The 20,679-nt window shown below is 35.4% G+C and overlaps 1 protein-coding gene across 26 annotated transcripts in view; it reads right to left on the bottom strand.

Moving 5' to 3' along the window:
- Positions 1-20,679, bottom strand: part of CAMK2D (calcium/calmodulin dependent protein kinase II delta) — a 337,844-nt gene that overhangs the window by 71,509 nt on the left and 245,656 nt on the right. For 15 of the 26 annotated variants that reach the window (XM_059170069.1, XM_059170007.1, XM_059170077.1 and 12 more), the window contains exons 5-7: positions 20,537-20,602; positions 17,401-17,473; positions 7,306-7,408 (exon numbers count right to left, since the gene is read on the bottom strand). In XM_059170069.1, the coding sequence (XP_059026052.1) occupies positions 7,306-7,408; positions 17,401-17,473; positions 20,537-20,602 (242 nt within the window). Of the gene's footprint in view, positions 1-7,305; positions 7,409-16,378; positions 16,452-17,400; positions 17,474-20,536; positions 20,603-20,679 lie in introns of all 26 variants that reach the window. The other 11 variants (XM_059170017.1, XM_059170126.1, XM_059170053.1 and 8 more) reach the window with 1 other exon arrangement.

The raw sequence follows: 20,679 nt of genomic DNA, 5'->3' as shown, positions 1-20,679 counted from the left end.
GATCTCTTTGAACTAAAAAATAGTGTGTACTTATCACTGTCAACTAAAGAGAAGACTTAAGAACATTTGGATGAATCACTACTGAACAAGTACCAACTAGAATTTAGAGAGAGAAATATGGTAGGAGAAACTAGATGGCAAAATAAAGTTTCATTATTGTATAAATCAGTATAAATTCCAGTAAGGTATGTTTAAATAACAATCAATTTAGAGCTGGAACCTAGAGTGACATTTTCCTTATTTCTGAAAATAATAGCTTTCAAATAAAAATAGGTACTTTTAAAAAGACCCGAAATAACCACCTGGAAGTTTTATTTAAAGGCACACCTAAAACCTGGAAACATTTCTTTACAAGGATATGTAATCAGGAATTCCTCCGACCACAAATCACTGAAGAAGCTCATTTTATATTTACTGGGATTCAAAGTGTCCAAGAAAGGAGTCTTTTCTTCCCATTTTTAAACTATTAAGTACAATGTGCAGACAGATATAAAAATAAGTATATATATATATATATATATATACACACACACACACACACACACATATATATATATATACACACATAGATAAAATAGCATGGTTATTCCTCTGAACAAAATTACCTTGGAAAGTAAGGCAAAGGATTGTGGATTTTAACCTCTAGGCCCCTTTATTACTATTCCTTTCCTTTGTTATAGCAGAAGATGGAATGGGCAGTAAGAAGGGACTCTAAGAAAAGATGCCTGTATTGTAGTTTAAGCTTCACATGGACCACAGTGGATCTACCCCTATTCTCAAACCTTACTTAAAGGAAGCATTTATTTGATAGTTGTGAGGAGCAAGAATTCCTAATAATCATGGTGGTTCCATTGCCTAAACTTTGAGGATGACATCAAGGAGTGAGGTGAAGTCAGCTAATTCCAAGGTAAGGATGAACGTGAGAGTTCTAAAGAGCTACTGGTATGCCACACATGCTCTTATTCCAACAGTCCCTTTCCAACTCCTCCCAGGTTGAGACACAGACAAAGGAACTCAATGAGACACCAATGCCAAACTCCAGATTAAAGACCATGTTTCTAGCCTTTAAGACCCTTTATTTCCAGGTTTCCCTTCAGTCATTCAGCATGATTTCTTTCTAGTCCTGAGAATTTGACCTGATTAATCTATTTAAGGTCTCTTGAAAACAGACTGTTCATTCTTGCACTTGATGTTACTTTTTCTATTCCTTGAAGCTTCAATTTCTATCTCTACCTTTTCTTTAACAGACTGGGCTCTAGATTATTTCCATTTAGAGATCTGCTTAGCTAACTACAATTCTCAGTGGTCCTTCCTTACTCTGAATTTTTACCACCTTTTCATATACAATCTATAATCTCCTTTCTAGAATTAGTAAACCTTAATATATGTCTTAAATATCTTAGTAGAATACATTTCCTGGGGGGAGGATGTTAATGATATTTCATCTAGCGAGAAAAGATAAGAAGCCATTGTGTGACTAAGAAATGAAAAGATAATTTTAAACTTAAATTATTACAAAACTTCTCTGGAGTCTAAAATGCTAACAGAACACCACAATGTTCATTCTTATTTAATATAATTATCATTTGAACAGTCAGTGTGGTCCTTATTCCTAAGAGTACTGAAGCATACTCTAAATGGATAAACATTAATGAACTGTGTACTGTGCAATGTGTTCTCACAAACACCAAAATACTGAGGGTAAGACAGAGAAAGTCTTTTCTAGCAGGAGATTAAACTCATAAGAATCTCATTTATCATGATAAATGCTATTAACAGGGAAATTAATGGGAGCTTACATTCTTTACAGATAATATGTGTTTCTCACTCTGAAAAACCAATAGGAATATCAGAGCAAACCAAAAACAAAACATACTTACTGTTGGCAATGTATCCACTGCCTTAAGAAAACTCACACTTCAAAGAGAGACATAATAGTAATCAAGCAAAACAATTATTCCATGAAGGAAGATGGTGGTATCCTTTTTTCCTAGTAGCAACAAAGAACTAGAAATATACTGCAAACACCACTTCTAATCCCATAGGAAAAATGGGCTGTATTTGCATATTTCTCTTTGATAAATTTTCTAGCCATCTTAACAAATGTAGTGACACAGGGTGTTACTCCTAGCATTTCTGGCTAGTAATCAAATAGATCAGGGCTAGGAAGACAAAAGAAATTATCATGAGAAAAAGAAAGATTTAGGCTTAAAAATGAGAAAAAAACCAATAAATAGCTGCTATAAGCCTTGTGTAGTTTTATTTTTCTTATTTGTAGTAGACCTCTTATATTTATTGAAATAAAACTGGGGGTTCCTGGGTGGCTCAGTGGGTTAAGCCTCTGCCTCTGACTCAGGTCATGATCTCAGGATCCTGGGATTGAGGCCCCCATCAGGACTTCTGCTTAGCGGGGAGCCTGCCTCCCCCTCCTCTCTGTCTGCCTCTCTGCCTAGTTGTGCTCTCTCTCTCTCTGTTGAATAAGTAAATAAAAATCTTTAAAATTAATAAATAAATTAAAATAAAATAAAATTGAGCAAAAGCCTGAAATTCTGGCATTACATATAATGAAAGAGTTCTGCTCTCCTTTCAATATTAAATTAAGTTACTTTATTAAAATAAAAAGGCATCCCTCCCCATCACTGATAATACATTTTAAAAGACAAAATTAATCAGTCACAGATGATGGGCATTAAAGAGAGAACATGATGTAATGAGCACTGGGTTTTACATGCAACTGATGAATCACTACATTCTACCTTTGAAACTAATAATACATTATATGTTAACTTTAATTTAGATAAAAAAAAATCAAATACACGAGACTATGATGGTAGATAATATCGAATAAATATACTATCAAGTCATTCATACTAAAACATGCTTTTACTTTAAAAAATCTATGATATATGTCTTGTACTACAACCAAAAGATATATAGTATATCACATGCTTCCATTTCCTCAAGTTGGTTACCATGAGGATTCACTTGCATAGAATAACATGAAAAAATAAGCTAAAGAAAAAAAAAAAAAAGAAAAAAAAATTGTGCATTCTCTTAAGCTTATAAACAATGTTTTTTCTACATTTTTTGAAATGCGGAATTTTCTTGGGACTTAAAATGCACCTCTTTTTAAAATTAAAAAAATTTTTTTTTAATTTTTAAAGATTTTATTTATTTATTTGACAGACAGAGATCACAAGTAGGCAGAGAGGCAGACAGAGAGAGAGGAGAAGGCAGGTTTCCTGCTGAGCAGAGAGCCGGATGTGGGACCTGATCCCAGGACCCTGGGATCATGACCTGAGCTGAAGGCAGAGGCTTTAACCCACTGAGCCACCCAGGTGCCCCACCTCTTTTTTAAAAATAAGTTTTTATTAACATATAATGTATTATTTGCCCTAGGGGTACAGGTCTGAGAATTGTCAGGCTTATACATTTCACAGCACTCACCATAGCACCTACCCTCCCCAGTGTCCACAACCCAACCATCCTCTCTATACTCCCCCTCCTCCAGAAACCCTCAGATTGTTTTATGAGATTAAAGGTCTCTTATGGTTTGTCTCTCTCCTGATACCATCTTGTTCCATTTTTTCCTTCCCTACCCCCAAACTGCCCACCCTGTTTCTCAAATTCCTTATATGACAGAGATCATATGATAATTGCCTTTCTCTGATTGACTTAACTTCGCTCAGCATAATACCCTCTAGTTCCATCCATGTCGTGGCAAATGGCAAGATTTCATTTCTTTTGATGGCTGCATTGTATTCCATTGTGTATGTGTGTGTGTGTATCTCACATCTTCTTTATCCATTCTTCTGTTGATGGACATGTAGGTTCTTTCCATAGTTTGGCTATTGTGGACACTGCTGCTATAAACACTCAGGTGCACATGTCCCTTCAGACCACAACATTTGTATCTTTAGGGTAAATACCCAGTAGTGCAACTGATGGGTCGTAGGGTAGCTCTATTCTCAACTTTTTGAGGAACCTCCGTGCTGTTTTCCAGAGTGGTTGCAACAGCTTGCATTTCCCACCAACATTGTAGGAGGGTTCCCCTTTCTCCACACCCTCTCGAACATCTGTGGTTTCCTGACTTGTTAATATTAGACATTCTGATTGGTGTGAGGTAGTATCTCATTGTTGTTTTGATTTGTATTTCCCTGATGCTGAGTGATGTTGAGCACTTTATAAAATTCAGCTCTTAAAAGTTGTTATTCTAATAGGTATCTTAGCAAAAACAACAGTCATAGTATCATACTGAAGAAGAAATGGGATTTTATTCCTAATCTGTCTTTCTTTCTCTGGAATCAGATCACTTTTAAACATAAATGATCACAATTTGAAATTTGTGTACTTTCATTTGGATGCTACTGCTTTCACTAACTTGATAATTGGTTTTTCACTCATCGATTTGCTAAACAACTTTCACTGAGGAGGCAGAGAACTGTGGCATTGTGTTTCATGCCTAGGTGGTTTTGAAAACTTATTCAACACCTTTCAAAGCCCAGGCATATTCTTATGGACTCGTAACAGCCTTGCAAAGAAATGTTTATTATTACTGCTTACAAAGAAGACATGGACCTCACAGAGTTAAAGTGACTTGCCCAATATCATATGATTATTAAGAATCAGATCCAGGACATAAGCTTGGGTACTCTAATTCAAAAACCAGAATTTTTTTCTACTGCACAAAATCCTACTGTCAAGCAGCTTGTGATCTAGCACAGGAGACAAAACACAGAGCTCAAAAACAAGGGAGATTTAAGGTGGTCAATTATGTCACTCTTTTATGTACCAAGCCAAGTTATTGATGTTAATTTGTAGCTTGGCTCTGATAATAAGGCTTGTCTTGTTCCTAATATCCTATCATCACCTTCTACCCAGTTCTGGCAATTACATCCTTAGCCTATATCTCTGTTTTGGTGTCCTGCTTCATACCCTGCGTCTTGTGAAGCAAATGGGACTAGATAATATTAGAGTCCAAACTCTGGAGCATTGATTTCCTCTAAACAGACTTCCTTAGAATTTAGAGTCACCCACTGTTCTGTCTATTATCTGGAATTTGCTTGCTCTTGCATACTCCTTAGTTCAAGCTGTCATCATACATAATGTGAACTCCTGTATTAGCCTACCTGGTCACCTGCCTTCAGAGTAAGTATCCTTAAGCCACCCTCCACATTGCTACCTACAACATCATTATATAACATAAACCCCATAATGTCCTTCCCTACTGAAAATTTTTTAAAAAAATTATTTTTTTCTTTTTAAGATTTTATTTATTTATTTGACAGAGAGAGATCACAGTAGGAGAGAGGAAGGGAAGAGATCACAGAGAGAGGAAGGGAAGCAGGCCCCCTGCTGAGCAGAGAGCCCGATGTGGGGCTCGATCCCAGGATCCTGAGATCATGACCCGAGCCGAAGGCAGCGGCTTAACCCACTGAGCCACCCAGGCGCCCTCCTACTGAAAATTTTTCACTGGGTTCTTGAAACTTCCAGGATAAAAGCCAAATCCTTCAAAAGCACATAAAATCCTTTTCCACCTAATTAACTACCACTCATCCCAGTATACTTTATACTTTAGCTATATCAAACTTCTTGCTATTCCATAAATAGAAACAGTAGTTTCATGCCTCTGAGATGTTTGCATGTGCTGATCCCTCAGTCTGGCCTTCATCTCCTTGCACATTAGTCAACAAATTCTCATTCACCCACTGGGGAAGCAGAAGTACTACCCCAATCACCAAAATGTTCCCCAGATGCAGAATTTCACCTTTCTCTTAGGCTCCAGGGCACCTTCTTGCATGCCCTCTTAAATGCTCTCACACTCCATGGGAAACAGTTACTGATACAGAAGTTTCAGTATCTTGAGGGGTATGACTTCTTGCTTAATTTAAGCATCCCCATTAATTTTTCTGCCCACCTCAGTGACAGCCCTCCTACTTTCTATTGGACCTCAATTCCAAGTTACCATATATTCTTTATCTGTGTCAACTGTGTCCTTATATAGTATACAAAGATGCCTCTGAATCAATTTACAGTACTTATTCTAGGTCCTACCTTCTTTCAGTTTGCATTTAAGAGGAATAAGCTTATTCATATGTCAAAATATAACAAACCAAATGCCAAGTTTGAAGACTGTAAATTCATTTGGTAGGTGAGGAGAGACTTAATGTAAACAGCGGTATTAAGCTTAGGAGGAATCGTGGACAAGGGTAACAGGTACTACAGAAATAGGATGGGAAGCAAAAAATGAGGTCCTAAATTAAGCTGCCTGTAGAGGAAAGGCTGCTTTGCCACCCCCTCCCACTTATTAGCTGGGACAGATTAGAGACAATGATGAACCCTGGGGGCCCTATTCACACCTTAGATTTAGGAAAACACAAAAAGTCTCTACATATAAAATGAAAAAAGTAAGCACTTCTTGAGTGCTGTTTGCTGTTGTTGTTCAGAGGAAAAGCAATTAGAAGTGAAGGGCATTTTAAAAATGATCTAACCTCAAACACTGAAAGTCAGAAAAAAAGTTAGAGGCTTGGGGAGAGGTTATATTTTGGGAGATTACATGGAAAAAAAAAATTGGTCAGTACTGGGAAATGGCAAAAACAGAGGCATAAAAAAAGAAACAGTGAATAAAATAATCCAACAGGATAAATATTGAAACAATACACAAGCCTGGTTAGAAATGCTCTAATTTAGAGTTAATTTCTTTCTTAATTGTAAAGAAACAGATATTTCACCAAAAAGAAATTTCGAAATTATCAGAATTTTACAGCAGAAACTGGCAGTGTGAAGAAATAGAAGATAATTAAGATGAACATACACACACACACATATGCCATAATATTTTTAAACTTTAATTTGCTAACTACGAAGTATGTGGAAATATTCTGTATTTCCCCAGTCCCTACTATTTACACAGCAGTTTTTGGCATCAAGTAAGGTTCTATGTGAACAATTTTCTCTGAAAAAAGTCCTCTTTTAACAATGCAAACCTCCCAGGGTGCCTGGGTGGCTCAGTGGGTTAAAATAATGCAAACCTTCCTTATTAATTCTTAGTACAAGGATCCATTTTCTCACTCATGTTTTAAGAAGTCTACACATTACTGTGCTCCTATTAATATTTCTCTTAAATTATTTCTAGATTATATACCTTCTAATGTCAATAAAATGAAATGCTTATAAAGGTATAATGTCTTCAGTTTAATCAGGCTGTTGTTAGAAGGAATATTTCTGTTTTATTTTGGCTGGGAAATGGGTTATGATGAGCCAGAAGAGAATGAGCAACATAAAGTAGAAAGAAGCCCTACTCACCAAACCACGCCTGCTGGTCTCCTTGAACTTCTATGGCTAAGCCAAAGTCTGCCAGTTTCACAGCTGCTCCCTTGGATTTGCTAGCTAAAAGCAAATTCTCAGGCTTTATTTAGAAAGAAAAAAAAAAAAGAGACTGAAGTGAGAACCTATTTTAAGTGACTATTCAAAACTAACAACATTTTGTAAGATTAGGGGGGGAAAAAGTCATGCACTGTCCTCTCTCCTGGAGACTGTCATTCCTAAATCCCAGGGAAAATATGGTTAGAAAAACGATTAAAAACGATCATGTGTGCAGGTTTCAGACAGATGCATAAATGTAGTAGAAATACTAGGCAGAAAAGATAAAATAGTTGGGGACAGATCAAATGAATGGAAGCACCTGTCTTGACCTGCTCACATGCTTCCAAGGGCTGCTGAGGTCCAGACTTGGCCATGGACATTGACTTAGAAGCCTAATAGAGTACAGACATTTTCAGCAGAAGGAAACTTGGCAAAATGATAACAAGAGTTGGACCAATCTACAGACATTTGGCAAATGAAACTGTGCAAATTAAATCCTAGTTGACTTCAAGAGTTTGGACCTAAATGTAGTCATTTGATTCCTCAATGTTTCCAAACAATTTCTGTACAAATTTTGGAGTCTTATTCTGAATTACATATTAAATTGCTGTCTTTAAGAATCTGTTTATTCTTAAAGGCAGAAAGAGTATACTATTTGCCAAATGTTAGAGTTAGCATTTTTTCTCTTATAAGCCAGTTTTTTAAGATATAATTTAGATGTCTACAAAGTGTGATTCAAAGCATTCCTCATATATTTGTTCTCGCATCATGAAATACTATAACAAAGATACATTTTCATTTTCTTGGGTATTAATCATTACTCAAGGACTGATAACTCGGTGTTGGAATAAGGCTGTGTTTATACCACTGTCTCCCAACCAGGGCATCGAGACACACAGGAACTCTGAAAATAGGCATGAGGGCAAAGACTTGAATTTCCCCCAACCACCTTTGTGGACTTTGGGAATTGAAGTGAGAAGACAGTCAGGAAAAGGAGGCTGATTAATACATACACTGAAGTCTACCATTGCTAAGTATCTGGATAAACATCCAGCTGGACTGGTACATCCACATTTAGAAGACTAGTTCAACATCTTACCTTGGGCTAAAACCCAGCAAATTTAGAGGTGTGCCTCGGACTGAAAGAAGTTGGGAAACAATGGAGTTTACAAGTGCCAAAACAATTGTCTGGAAATCTAAATATTCAGGTCATTCAAATTGATTCTGTTTCTGTGTTGGCAAACTAATTCAATATTTTTTTTCATGAAATGGCTACTTTTTTCTTACTGAATTAGGCAATTCTGTTGGCTGTTTTGACCTTGTATAAACACAGCCTAGACCAATATTAAATTTATTAATTAAGCCAGCCATGCAAATTAGCAAAGACTCATAACCAGAACTTGAAAAAATTAGGTTTAGTCTATAAGAAATAAGAGTGTAGGCAAGTAAGTTTTAATCAAGTACCAGACTTCTTCAGGCTATTGCTGTTCACTGCCATCAGATTCATCACTATTATGACAATAGGTAACTGTAAGGAAAACTTTGTAATTTCTTAGGGCTGATAGGGCTTTTTAAATTACCTCAACACTAAATACATGATAATTTAATTTGGACACTGGGATGAAGATGTCTCAAGACTATGAAAGATGTCCATGCTGAAATAACCTTCAGTGAAAAACCTAACATCCAAAATGGGGACTCTGGTTATCTATTAATGTAGTACAGTACCTAACCATATCATATTATTAATATTTGACATTTTATTTTCACAACTAAAATTTATGGCCTACTACATTAATGCATTTTCTAATTTAATCACAAAGTGATTTCCAGCTATTAATTTATTAAATAAATGACTTGAAAAATTGTATCAAACTGTAAGCAATAGTTTAATTCTTTGTAACCTTTACACTCAAAAGCACTGAGATGTCAGAGATCTCTGCTAATACACATCTGTCCTAATTTGTCAACCACAGACTCATTCAAGGAAAGAGTTTCAATTACTTTAGAAATCACAGTCATTTTAGATCTTTTAATGAAGTAGTACTGAAGTGTGCTGAGCAAATGTCAGTGCCATCAGTAAATAAACTTTTAAAATATTTAATGTGCTTTTATTCTTATCACTAGATCAAAAAGTTCTGGGCAGTGCTATGTGCATTACGCCCTTAAACACCAAGTATCTGCCAATTCAGAAGAAATGGAACACCTTAGAGTTTTATCATACATGGCCTCTGAATGACTGGGGCAAATATTCATACCTAGAGATGACCTAGAAGACCTCTCTATCGGGCCTTGTGAGTCATCCAGGGAAATAATTAATCCGTTTGGATCAGTGTTTTACCTTATACCCATTAAGACTGTTCAGCTGCAGTTATGTACAGGAAAAGGCAGGGCTCTTTCAAGATTACTGTGGAGATTTAAAAATTAATAGAACTAAAATGGCTTCATGTTTATACATATCTTTTAAGCAAACCTAAAATACAGAATTATGGAATGCAAACTGAAAAATAAAGGTGCTTACTGACTTTACTAAAGGGTTATTTTCTTTATAAAATATTTCATCACAAGATTGCTTCTAATGGCCAGCTTCAATGAAACATTAGAAATAGCATACAAATGTGATTTATATACAACTCTTTGGAATATATTCAAAATATGAATAATCCTGTTATCACATTCTGCCATTTATATGGCATCCAACTTAAATACGTGTTGTACTGCAGAAGTTCACTAGCAGGTAGGTTAGTTCAAATTCTGAACACCTACAGAAAAGAAGATAATTTGCGAGTGTAATTCACAAAAGCTGAAATGGTAGACTCAATCAGCTAATTAGTGGCTGCTTCCTTAAAAGGACCACCACCATTATCTGCTACTATTCAGTAATTTGATTTTCTAAAGCAAATGAGAAAGGTGAAATCAGAAACACAGGTCTTCCAATGTATAGCTGAACATGAGAGAAATGGGGAACACGATGATCTAGAAAAAAGATGCAGAGCTAGGTCTATGTCCTAGGACAGACTGTTATTAACTGTGTGGACATGGGTAACTCATAGACTGTTGGAGCTAATTAGTTCTTTCATCTCTCAAATGAGCATTATAAGCATATTTCTCATAACAGTATATACAAAATTATAAAATCTCACTGGATTTTATCACCAGAGCTCTGTTCTCCGTATGGAGCAATATACACATTGGTGATTAGCTGCTACACTCCAGTGCAGCTGGCCATGTCAATGTGCAGGACGCTGAATATTTGCAGCGAATGTTCATAACTTGGGGGAGGTCTATATTCCTAAATTTAATGCAATCTATTATGCAAATCTTTATATATTGAGATTATTTCTAAATTCTGATAATGCAATCACTTTTTAGGTTGGGTTTTAAATAGATTCTACTGATGTTCTCACACACAGGTTCCTTCCCCACCCAATTGTTTCCTAATGATGCAGGATTTTCCATGACATCTGGTCTTAGTGTCAACAACCATTTATAGCATATCAGCTGTAATGAGCAGCAACTGTTGGCAAGTTTTGTTCTGTGCTTCCATATGGATGCAACAGCAACTTCTTTCTTTGTGATCTGAGATTTTCTTGAATCTGTCCAAGTATCTCAAAGTACCTAGGCAGGTTGCTGGTGTCACTTTTAGGACTAGGAATGACTTAGGAGATAAAATAACTCAAACCCTTCAGTCTCAATGAGGTAGGATCTGTGCACATATGTGATTATCTAGCCAACAAAACTCAAACATTAGGAATTTTTATGTGTAGTGAAATCATGTATGTTTTACTTTTTTATAGCTTTTTAATGAATATCATAAACAGTTATTAGTTTTATCATTCTATATTATCTAATCCCTTCATTTCTGTAGATACTTGTTTCTAAGAATTGAAATAATCTTTTTAGATTTCTTTCCTCTACTGGATAGTATCAATTATTTCAACACGAAGTTAAGAATTCCGTGTTTTGGTGTGTTTTCAGTCACTTTTCCTTTGCCACAGAAGGTGTAACAACACTCCTAGAGATAAACTAAGTGAAAGTGCATGAATTGAAAAGCTTGAATATCAAGCTCACTCATGTACATGGCAGAAGTTCTTTTGTGCACATGGTACAAGTGACTTTTGCTTTTATTTTTATATGGAATGGATATTTGAATTTATGTACCTAAGCACACGGAATTCTCAGCTGATGCCATGTGTTGAAAATCTGTGGTTATCAAGTACTATTTCCATCATCAAGCATACATGAGCAAGTTCCTAAGAATCATCTGTTTTCCTTTCCTGTTTTCTTATTTACTTCTACCTTATTAGCAGATACTATCAGCACATACTTCTATACTATCAGCAAGTACTTCTCTGAAAGAAGCAGACCAGTGGGACTCTGCCAATTACCTACTGTTTCTCCATGGCCTGACACACAGCTGTCAGGTTCAACAAAGAAACACAAGAATGACCGATGAAATGTGGAATCTATCACTTACACAGTTTGTATCTAAAACACCTAGACATTCTTTATACACAAATGATAAGTTCTTTAAACTTTTATCTGAGTGTACTTCTGAAAAAAGAGGAACAATTGCAATTTTATAATTATTCAAAATGTATCTACTACTAAAGAGGATTTACTGAATACATGTCATATTCCCCCAGAAAATTAATTTCTCTCCTTTCTGATCTTTAATTTTATTCCTATATTTAATTTAGACTTAAAATCCCTTCCCTTATCTCCATTAAAATCTATTCTCTCTCTCTCTGCCCTTTTCCTCTCTTTCTTTTCTTCTTCCTCTCTCTCATATCCATCCCCTGATCTGATGATTTTTCCATTAAATAATATTGTTTTTCAGGAGGTAGGCCAAGGAAAAAAGCACCATTTTCTGCTGAGACAATTCACAGATGTTGATGTGTTGCTAAAGGATTGTTTTATGTATGAAGCCTTCTGACCAGATGCTGTTCATGAAGTTTGGTAACCATCTCTGATGTACCTTGAACCGAAGAAATCTTACTATTTTGTGTGGAATATATGATAAAGCAGAGCTATAAAACTATCTCCTTTGACTTACTTCTGTTCCCTGATTCTCAGAAACTATATTTTCAGACTGTTAAATGAAAGAACACATCTCTCCATTTCTTGTGACCTCAAGAGTTGTCACTTGTTACTACCAGTTTTTGTTTGACCTATCTCCTTTTTTTCTGGGAGGAATAGCACTGATACGAATTTTAAAATGATCTTTAATTCGTGGCCTGTATGTTCTAGCCATACAAGGTTTGTTCTGATTTTGCTCTATAATTTGTGCCCACCAGCTCTGACAGAACCTCAATAAGTGCTTAAGAAATGTTTGATGAACATTTAATCCTCTCTTTTTACACCTAAATTTTCAATTATTAGCTCACAAACACTCAAGACTAAGTTACAGTAATCTACTCTTTATAAACAATCTATTTTTAGGCACTCCAGATTGATTGTCTTGATGTGGCCTAAATCAAATGTGCCAAATGCATTTCATTCTTCTCTGTGTCTCATTTTCCAAAGGCTATGACCAATGCCACCTTACTAATTTGCTAAATAAGAATTTTTTTCTTTGGACATCTATTAACAAATTATGTTGCACACCGCCCCCCCAACTCCACACTGTATCTTAAACATAACTTAAACTTATTCCTTATTTCTAATAATACAGATCTTATACAGCTCTGGAAGATCCATAAGCAGGATCACTTTAATCATTTGATTCACTAAACTTAGACCCATTTCCCAATTCTTCATGTTGCTGGCAAAATTACTTTCCATCATTGTTTGACCTATTATTTGGCCTTTCTTAAAGTTTTTGATTTATCCAGCTAATGAGCTGAGACGTGGTAGCAATTAAGTATGCAGACCCTGGAACCAAAATGCTTGGGCACAATTCACAATTTACTAGCTGAGCAACCGTGAATAAGTTCTTTCACTCATGGTGGCTAAATCTCTCCTTATGCAATATGGGGAGGATCAAAGTGCCTTCCTCATAAAGCTGTTGTTAAGATTCGTATGATAACACAGTACAGGGTACATGGTAACTGCCGGAAAAATAGTAGCTATTATCATTTTTATTACTAACGTCCCACCTTGATCCGAATCCTCCCAAAGACGAGAGTCATATTCCTGAACTATAGTACTATAATTATGTCACCGCTACACTCCTTAATACTGCTTGGATCTGACAGTGGATTCACCTCAGATGAAAGGTCTATGTATCCACTGGATACTGCCTGGTTGTGATTGATGGGCTTCCTTTATGCTAATATCCCACCACATGGAGCCTTCTCCTATTGCTTGTTTCTGGGACATCGTCCAATTTTCTGCTGTGCCTCAGCCTTGTCTCTAGGTTCTTAGAATTTTCCATCTGGTGGATTCCACCGTCTAATAAGCTCCCAAGAGTGGCAGTTATTCAAATAATGATCTTAATGATATCACTGTATTAAAGAGTGATACTTGCCCTCTTTATTCAATATTAATTAACATACAGAAAAATCTATTTCATTCAGTGATGCCTTTTATATTACAAATGTGCTTTTGATTGAATTTCATTCATTCCAAAATTAAAAGCATATGCCACAAGTATTTACTAGGTATTAAGTCCTATATTAGATACCATGGAGTAAAACAGTATTCTAGGTAGGTACAGAACAGTAATACAGCTTTTGTTCTAGAAGAGGCTTATAAACAAAATGTACAGCACTCATATGCTTATAGATACCTTTAATAATGAAGAACAAAACATTTCCTGTGGTATTCTCTCAGTGATACGGACAAATTAAAGTGTGCACCAAACATAAGTATTCTAATGAATTAACATATAAGTCAGGATAGGGAAACAAAATATATGACCTAAGAATAATAAGGGCAAATTTTTGTTTAAAGCTTGGTAATAAGAAATTTTACCAATATTTTCATTTTAATATACTGGCGAATATGCTTTCACAAGCTATATACTTATCAGATAAAGTATATGTGTGGGTATAAAAGACATAAAACAAAGCCAGGGATTTAGCACATTCAGGGTGTGTGTAAAATGCCTCTAATATACTCTTAGTGTGTTATGAAATGGCCTACTGAAACATGCACCAAAAACTAGACTCAACTGAAGTCTGTTCTAGTCAGCAATCTGACAGAAACCAAAAGAATTACAAAAATTATAACTAGCTCTATAAAAAGTTCACCCCTGTTCTCTCCTAAAATCAGAAAAAGAATGGAGAACAAAAACACTTTTATCCCTTGAAGGAAATCTGATGGGTGATTCAGCAGGTTATTTCTTTTGGTAGTTAGCCTCCCTAAAAGTCCCCTGCCTGAGTTTTTAATTAGTCATTTAGCTCATATATCAGAAAATAGACCTTCTTCTCAGCCCATATCCTAGGCCCACTGCTATCTCTGATTAAAGTTCCAGTTTTTGAAGCGCTCAGCTGAGTTTGAACACTTAGAGAAGTCTAATATCATAACCCCAGAAGATATATTTTAAAGGTCATGTAAGAGAATTCACATTTTTCATCCTTGGTTTTTAGAGTATACTTCTAATTATTTAACATAGAGTAAAATGTTTCAAATGACAAATTTATTAAATAGAGTATGTAATAAATACGCATGCCCATATATATTCACTTACAAAGGAAAGTAGTACTGTGAGTTCTGAGAAGTTAACAAAAAGGGGCTCTCTCTCTCTCTCTACATGGCTGGTAAGGAATTCTTGAGGTGATTGCCAAAGACATGAATTTTTAAAGGAATATATTGTTTTCCCTTAATCATGATGGGTACATTTGGTAAAGTGTTAGCAGATGTACACAGTCTTATCTTGGCTCTCCAAAAAAAAGAAAAGAAAATGCCATTAACCATATCTTTGCTTTTGACATTTAAAGCTCTAAGTCTCGAACTGAAATCAAAGGAAAATTCCAGAAACCTAAGGCAATGCTTTGCTTACAAACCACATCTTCAAATAACTTATTATGGATCCTTAGAGATATATTCTTTTAGAGCATACTAAATGAATGGAAACTACAGATTTATCATTATTAGAGAAGTCTGCACATGAGAAACCAGCCCAGGTCTTCCCACTGAACACATACAGCTGAAGACATTGCAACCTTTGTGGCTCCTCTAGATATTAATGCCTGACTATGGATGAAGCTTGAAACTATATAGTACTCACATTTGCTACTTTGCCCACCCAGTGGTTTCATTTAAAGTTTTAGGCCTTCACTGTATCTCTGAAATTCTATGAGTGAAACTAGACTCTGAGAGAAGGGGACAGAAAAATGAATGAAAGAGTAGTCTCCGTCTGAACTATTTAATTTCTAAATGATCTAAACATTCCTCATTCTCAAAGGTATCAGAAACTGAGTGGAGTCTTAAAAATATTAGTCCATATATATGTTACATAAATATTATTTTATAATAAAATTTGTTTTACTTTTTTCCTTACTGTTTTAAAAGGCACTAGTATCTTGCTACCTAGGAATGTAAATAAACAAAGAACCAGGAAGTCTCAATGCCCTCTGAATTCCTGGGACTATTATTAAGGAAAAGATACTTCAGAGCCCCAAATGGAGGTTCTTTAATGCCAAAAACCTTTGTCTCTATTCTCTTTATAATTTCCATAACTATTTACATAATATTAGGTATATACAGTATGACTCTAATATAATATGTTTGATCAATGTCCACAGAACAGGTTTAGAATGAAGAAGAGATCATCAGTCTTACACAAAGTCACATTAAATGCTATATGCTTAGGAGGAAGGAAATACAACACCCTATTTATTGTTAATGGTAGGACATTATTCCTCTGGATGAAATGGAATTTATGTAAATCTCAAGTGTGGATGAGGGAGATGAAATAAGGCTGTGGTGAGGGAAAGTGTTTTCGTAATGTGTTGGAATGAGTCCACACAACTTTCTTGCTCATATTTTTGCCTTTACAGGCATAATTGCAGCTGAACAGTCATTAGGAATTGTGTGGTGGTTTATCTTCTCCAACAGCATTACTCACCTTCAGGTCCCGATGGACTACGCCCATCTGATGGCAGTGTAGCACAGCCTCCAGGATCTGCTGAATGCAATGACTGCATGCAAACACCAGGGGGCGTGTGTTAGTTCCAAGCTTACACTCACTGTCTGTACACCCTCAGAGAGACCGGGTTAAAGTGCAAAACCAGCAGACAACTGGGGTTGTGTTTTACCACCTTCAGTATTGTAAACATATTGCTCAAGTAGAGTGACTACTACCTCAGAGCAATCAGAATCTTGCCATATGTGCGCGAAAATGTGGATCCACTTGATCTAGAAAAAAGCCATCTTAAAAATATTTAATTCAGTAGCTTATTTCCTAGTTATGAATTCTTATAGGAAAAGAACTGGAATGCAAATAAAATTTTTATAGCTGTTGTGGTCCACCTCCACCCCACATAAAAAACTGTTTCCCCATTCCCTCCCATTTTTCTAGTATCATCCCAAAGCCCTCACGTTAGCGGTCAAGGCACTATTAAGGTTAAATTAGGATAAGTAATGAATTTTTGATAAATCATTAACTTCTTGTGCTTTAATTTAGCTGGCAATTATTATCTCTTGCCTGAGGGTTCATCAGACTCAAATGGAGCAATGTGTAACCAGTTGTTTTGCTACAGCAACCCATAGTCTCAGAACAGAAGTGGTGTTTAAATCTACAGGCGGACATACATCACAGGCCATGTTTATCTCCAGGCAAATGCTGGACATTTCAGGAAAGCCTGCCCCCAAACCGCCTCTGGTAGTTTACTGCTTGGAAACTTGACAGGTTGTGTTCTTAATATTCTCCTTCCCTTTTCGCTATGATGTATATTTAGCCTGTAGATGAGCAAACTGAAAGAGGCATCATGCATTATCATTTCATCATGTAGTCATTTTAGGGAAAAATCGGGAAAGGCAAGGGAACCATTTTAAATACCCACCCTCTGCCCTTTCCCCAGAAACAAAACAAAACAAAACAAAACAAAAACCTCCTTTGATTCAGATTTATGGACTCCATATACTGACCTTCAGGTCCCTGTGAACTATGCCATTTAGGTGACAATGATTTACACTTTCTAGAATCTGCTGTATACAATGACTGTAAAGATACAAGGGCAGAATGGAAGGGAGAACATTTTAAAGGTACATAATCACATTGAATACAAAATAAAATGAAAGTTAAAACGAAACAAACAAACAAACAAAAATTATATTTTCTCACATCTTTTTTAGCTTTACACTGGAATTTAATAATGCTGAATAAAGCTAATTCTGGTTCTAACAAAAATGACATCCAACATAGAGTTTGTGACATGTTCAGACAAAACAATTTGAGCTGTGTTTTTTTTCCCATTGAAAATGTACAAATTAAATCAGTTGTATATAGAAGATTTCCATATTCAAGGAGAAAAATTTATAAATATTCCCATAATGTTCTGGGAAAATTCTTCAGCAATATAAAATTTATGGGTATTTCTCATACACATCTAAACTGTTTAAAATCTGAGGTCACAATTAAACATAGGTGTTGAAACAAGAGGGTACACACAGATGAAGTGGCGGGCGAAACAAGGGTTAAGAAAAATGGAGGGACACATTCATCATTTTGACTTAGAAATGGTGCTTCTTGAAGAATACAGTAAGAGGAAAACTAATGCAAGTCTCCAATAACAGAGGGGAATCTCAAGTAAACCCATGACATAAAATAAACCCCTCTTCAGGACAGGCATACTCTGTGGAGAAGGACTAGGCACTTATGGAAAAAAAAATTTTTTTAAATCCCCTGGAACACTGGTAATTGTCAGATATATTTCCATCTACCTCAGTGAAGGAAAACTTTCCTTACTACTATGTCAAAAAGCACAATTTATACTATTCTTATTAAAGGCCCACTGATGTCAGACAGCTAATGAAATTAGAGGGGATAAATCACTGATTGACACCCGTAAGGTCCCATGAGCTTTCAACTGACATAAAATAATATAGACCACACTGACACATTTGGTATAAATTTATATTTGTGCAACTCAAATGCATGATATGTACTGAGCTACATTCATATAGCAAACATTTTAATAAGAACATTTTCAATTATTTAATGTACAAAATAATATTACTTGAAAGTAAATTCTTGAATTATAAAAAGTAATCACCATCTGATTTTTTACAATGTGAATGTAAAAAATCGATCAAGATTATGATTATTCAGCCCTAACTCTATAAAGAGTTCCACCAAAAGAGCTAAACATTGGTTGGTTTTTGGTAACAGAGCTTATTTGAGTGTTGGTAATTATTTTTTAAATACTGTGACTTTTTTCTCCTTCACTTTGTACTACATTTTAGAAATATTTCACTTTCTCTTCTCAAATGACAGACATAAGTCATTAGGCTTAATGAATAATGTAAAATAAAGTACATAATAATTCATATTAAATAAACTTCGTCATTTTTTTACTGGTGAGAATGGATTCAATTCTTCAGCTCCTGAGGACTAGTAGGGAAAAACTTCTTTATGTTTGTTCTTGGGAAGAGAATGTTCCTTCTGCTTCATTTTGTGTGAGACCTATCCTAAAAAATACTCACTTCTAGTGAATTTGAAAACCTAATATAAACATGCACATAAAATGATCCAACCTATAGGGTCTCCCCGATTATCTATAGGGCTCTTCAACAGTGAAAAAAGTTTCTATTTTAAATTCAAACAATACTTTTCAAACACAATGACCTGTTTAACATAATTTCAAAAAATAAAATAAATCTAACACTCTAACTTGTTAACTACCTTAATTAAAATTATTATTCTCTCAGGGCAAGTGGGCAAATAGCTACTCACAAGGCTACTCTGACATGGGAACTGGAGTGAACTAAGCAAGTGATGATTCACTCATGATAGTATAAATGACCACAAAAGTTTCTATTTGACTTTGACAGTAAAAATTCCATTAAAAATTAGACTGTAGCCATGTACAGATAAGATTCACAGAATGTCATAAACTGGCATAAAACCAAGAAGATTAATTAGAGATTTGCAAGTGAGCCTGTGTGTGCATATGCTATTTTGAAGAGACGGGGAGGGAACCTGCTATCAGCTGACTATCTGCTGAGTGCAGGCTACAGTGAGATTAGCAAGCTTTAGGAAGCTCTGAAAGAATTAGAGAATGGGGGCAGACAGTAAGTAACTAATATTCACAACATCTCATTTACATTGTTAATAATGAGTCAATAGCTCAAGGCCAGATCTTTCAAATTAAGTACCAACTACTGAATATGTATAAAGAAATGCCAAGGAAAACTAACATGAAAAAGTCTAACTAATGTCTAAGCAAGTAAATCAATGTCACTTCACTCCAAAAATGTTGGCTTTGTGTAGCCTAGGAAATTTCAAATGAGAGAAAATGTATAGCCATTGTTAACCTCTGTAAAGATGATGCCAGTTAACAAGGCTAGAAAATCCTTTTGAATCCTTTGAAATATCTGAATAAATATTTTTCACATGAGGTTTCCAAAAGCCATCCTGGAACTTCCAAAGAGTTAAACAGCTAATAATGCTTTAAGGAGACTACTGGATTTTGTAGTCTGTTTCTTTTTATGGTCTCTGATTAAACATGGGCTATTCAGTGGAGCTTTCTGTGATGATGGAAATGTTCTATATCTGCTATGTCCAATTGGTAGCCACTAGTCATTTATGGCCACTCAGCATTCAAAACGTAACTAGTACAACTGAGAAACTAAATTTTTTATTTAATTGTAATTAACTGAAATTGAAATAGCCATGTGTTACTAATAGCTGCCATAATGGGCAGCTCAGGACCTAGAGACCAGAGGATCTGAATTTTTGGTCTCTTAACTTCACTAAAAAAATAAATTTCTTTAGCAGAAATCTTTCCAGGTAGAGTACAGATTTTATTATTTATTTTTAAAAACACTAACTATAGATGCTATTTTAGACCAGATTCTAGTTTTGTTTTCCCCAAACAATTACCCTGGAAATCCTCGAGAGATAAACAGCAATTAAGAGGGACTCATCATGAGAAGTTGTCCAAGATGGTATTCTGAGAGTCTCATAAATACTAAGGATTATGATGCATTTGTAAAGAGATAAACTGAACAAGTGTCATTGAATGTTAAGTCTTGTATCTTGCCCCTGGGGCAAGTCACTTACCTGGCATCAGCTTCACTGTAATACTCTCTTGCCACTATGTCTTCAAACAGTTCACCTCCAGTAACTCTGTAAAGACAAATAAGATACTGACATTAGAAAAGAGAACAAAAATATGCATCAATGGATTTGTACCATATTCATGT

The sequence above is a fragment of the Mustela lutreola genome, chromosome 1 (assembly GCF_030435805.1).
Source record: "Mustela lutreola isolate mMusLut2 chromosome 1, mMusLut2.pri, whole genome shotgun sequence".
Lineage (NCBI taxonomy): Eukaryota > Metazoa > Chordata > Mammalia > Carnivora > Mustelidae > Mustela > Mustela lutreola.
Note: the sequence above shows the minus strand (reverse complement) of the source record. Positions and strands in the feature narration are given on the sequence as shown.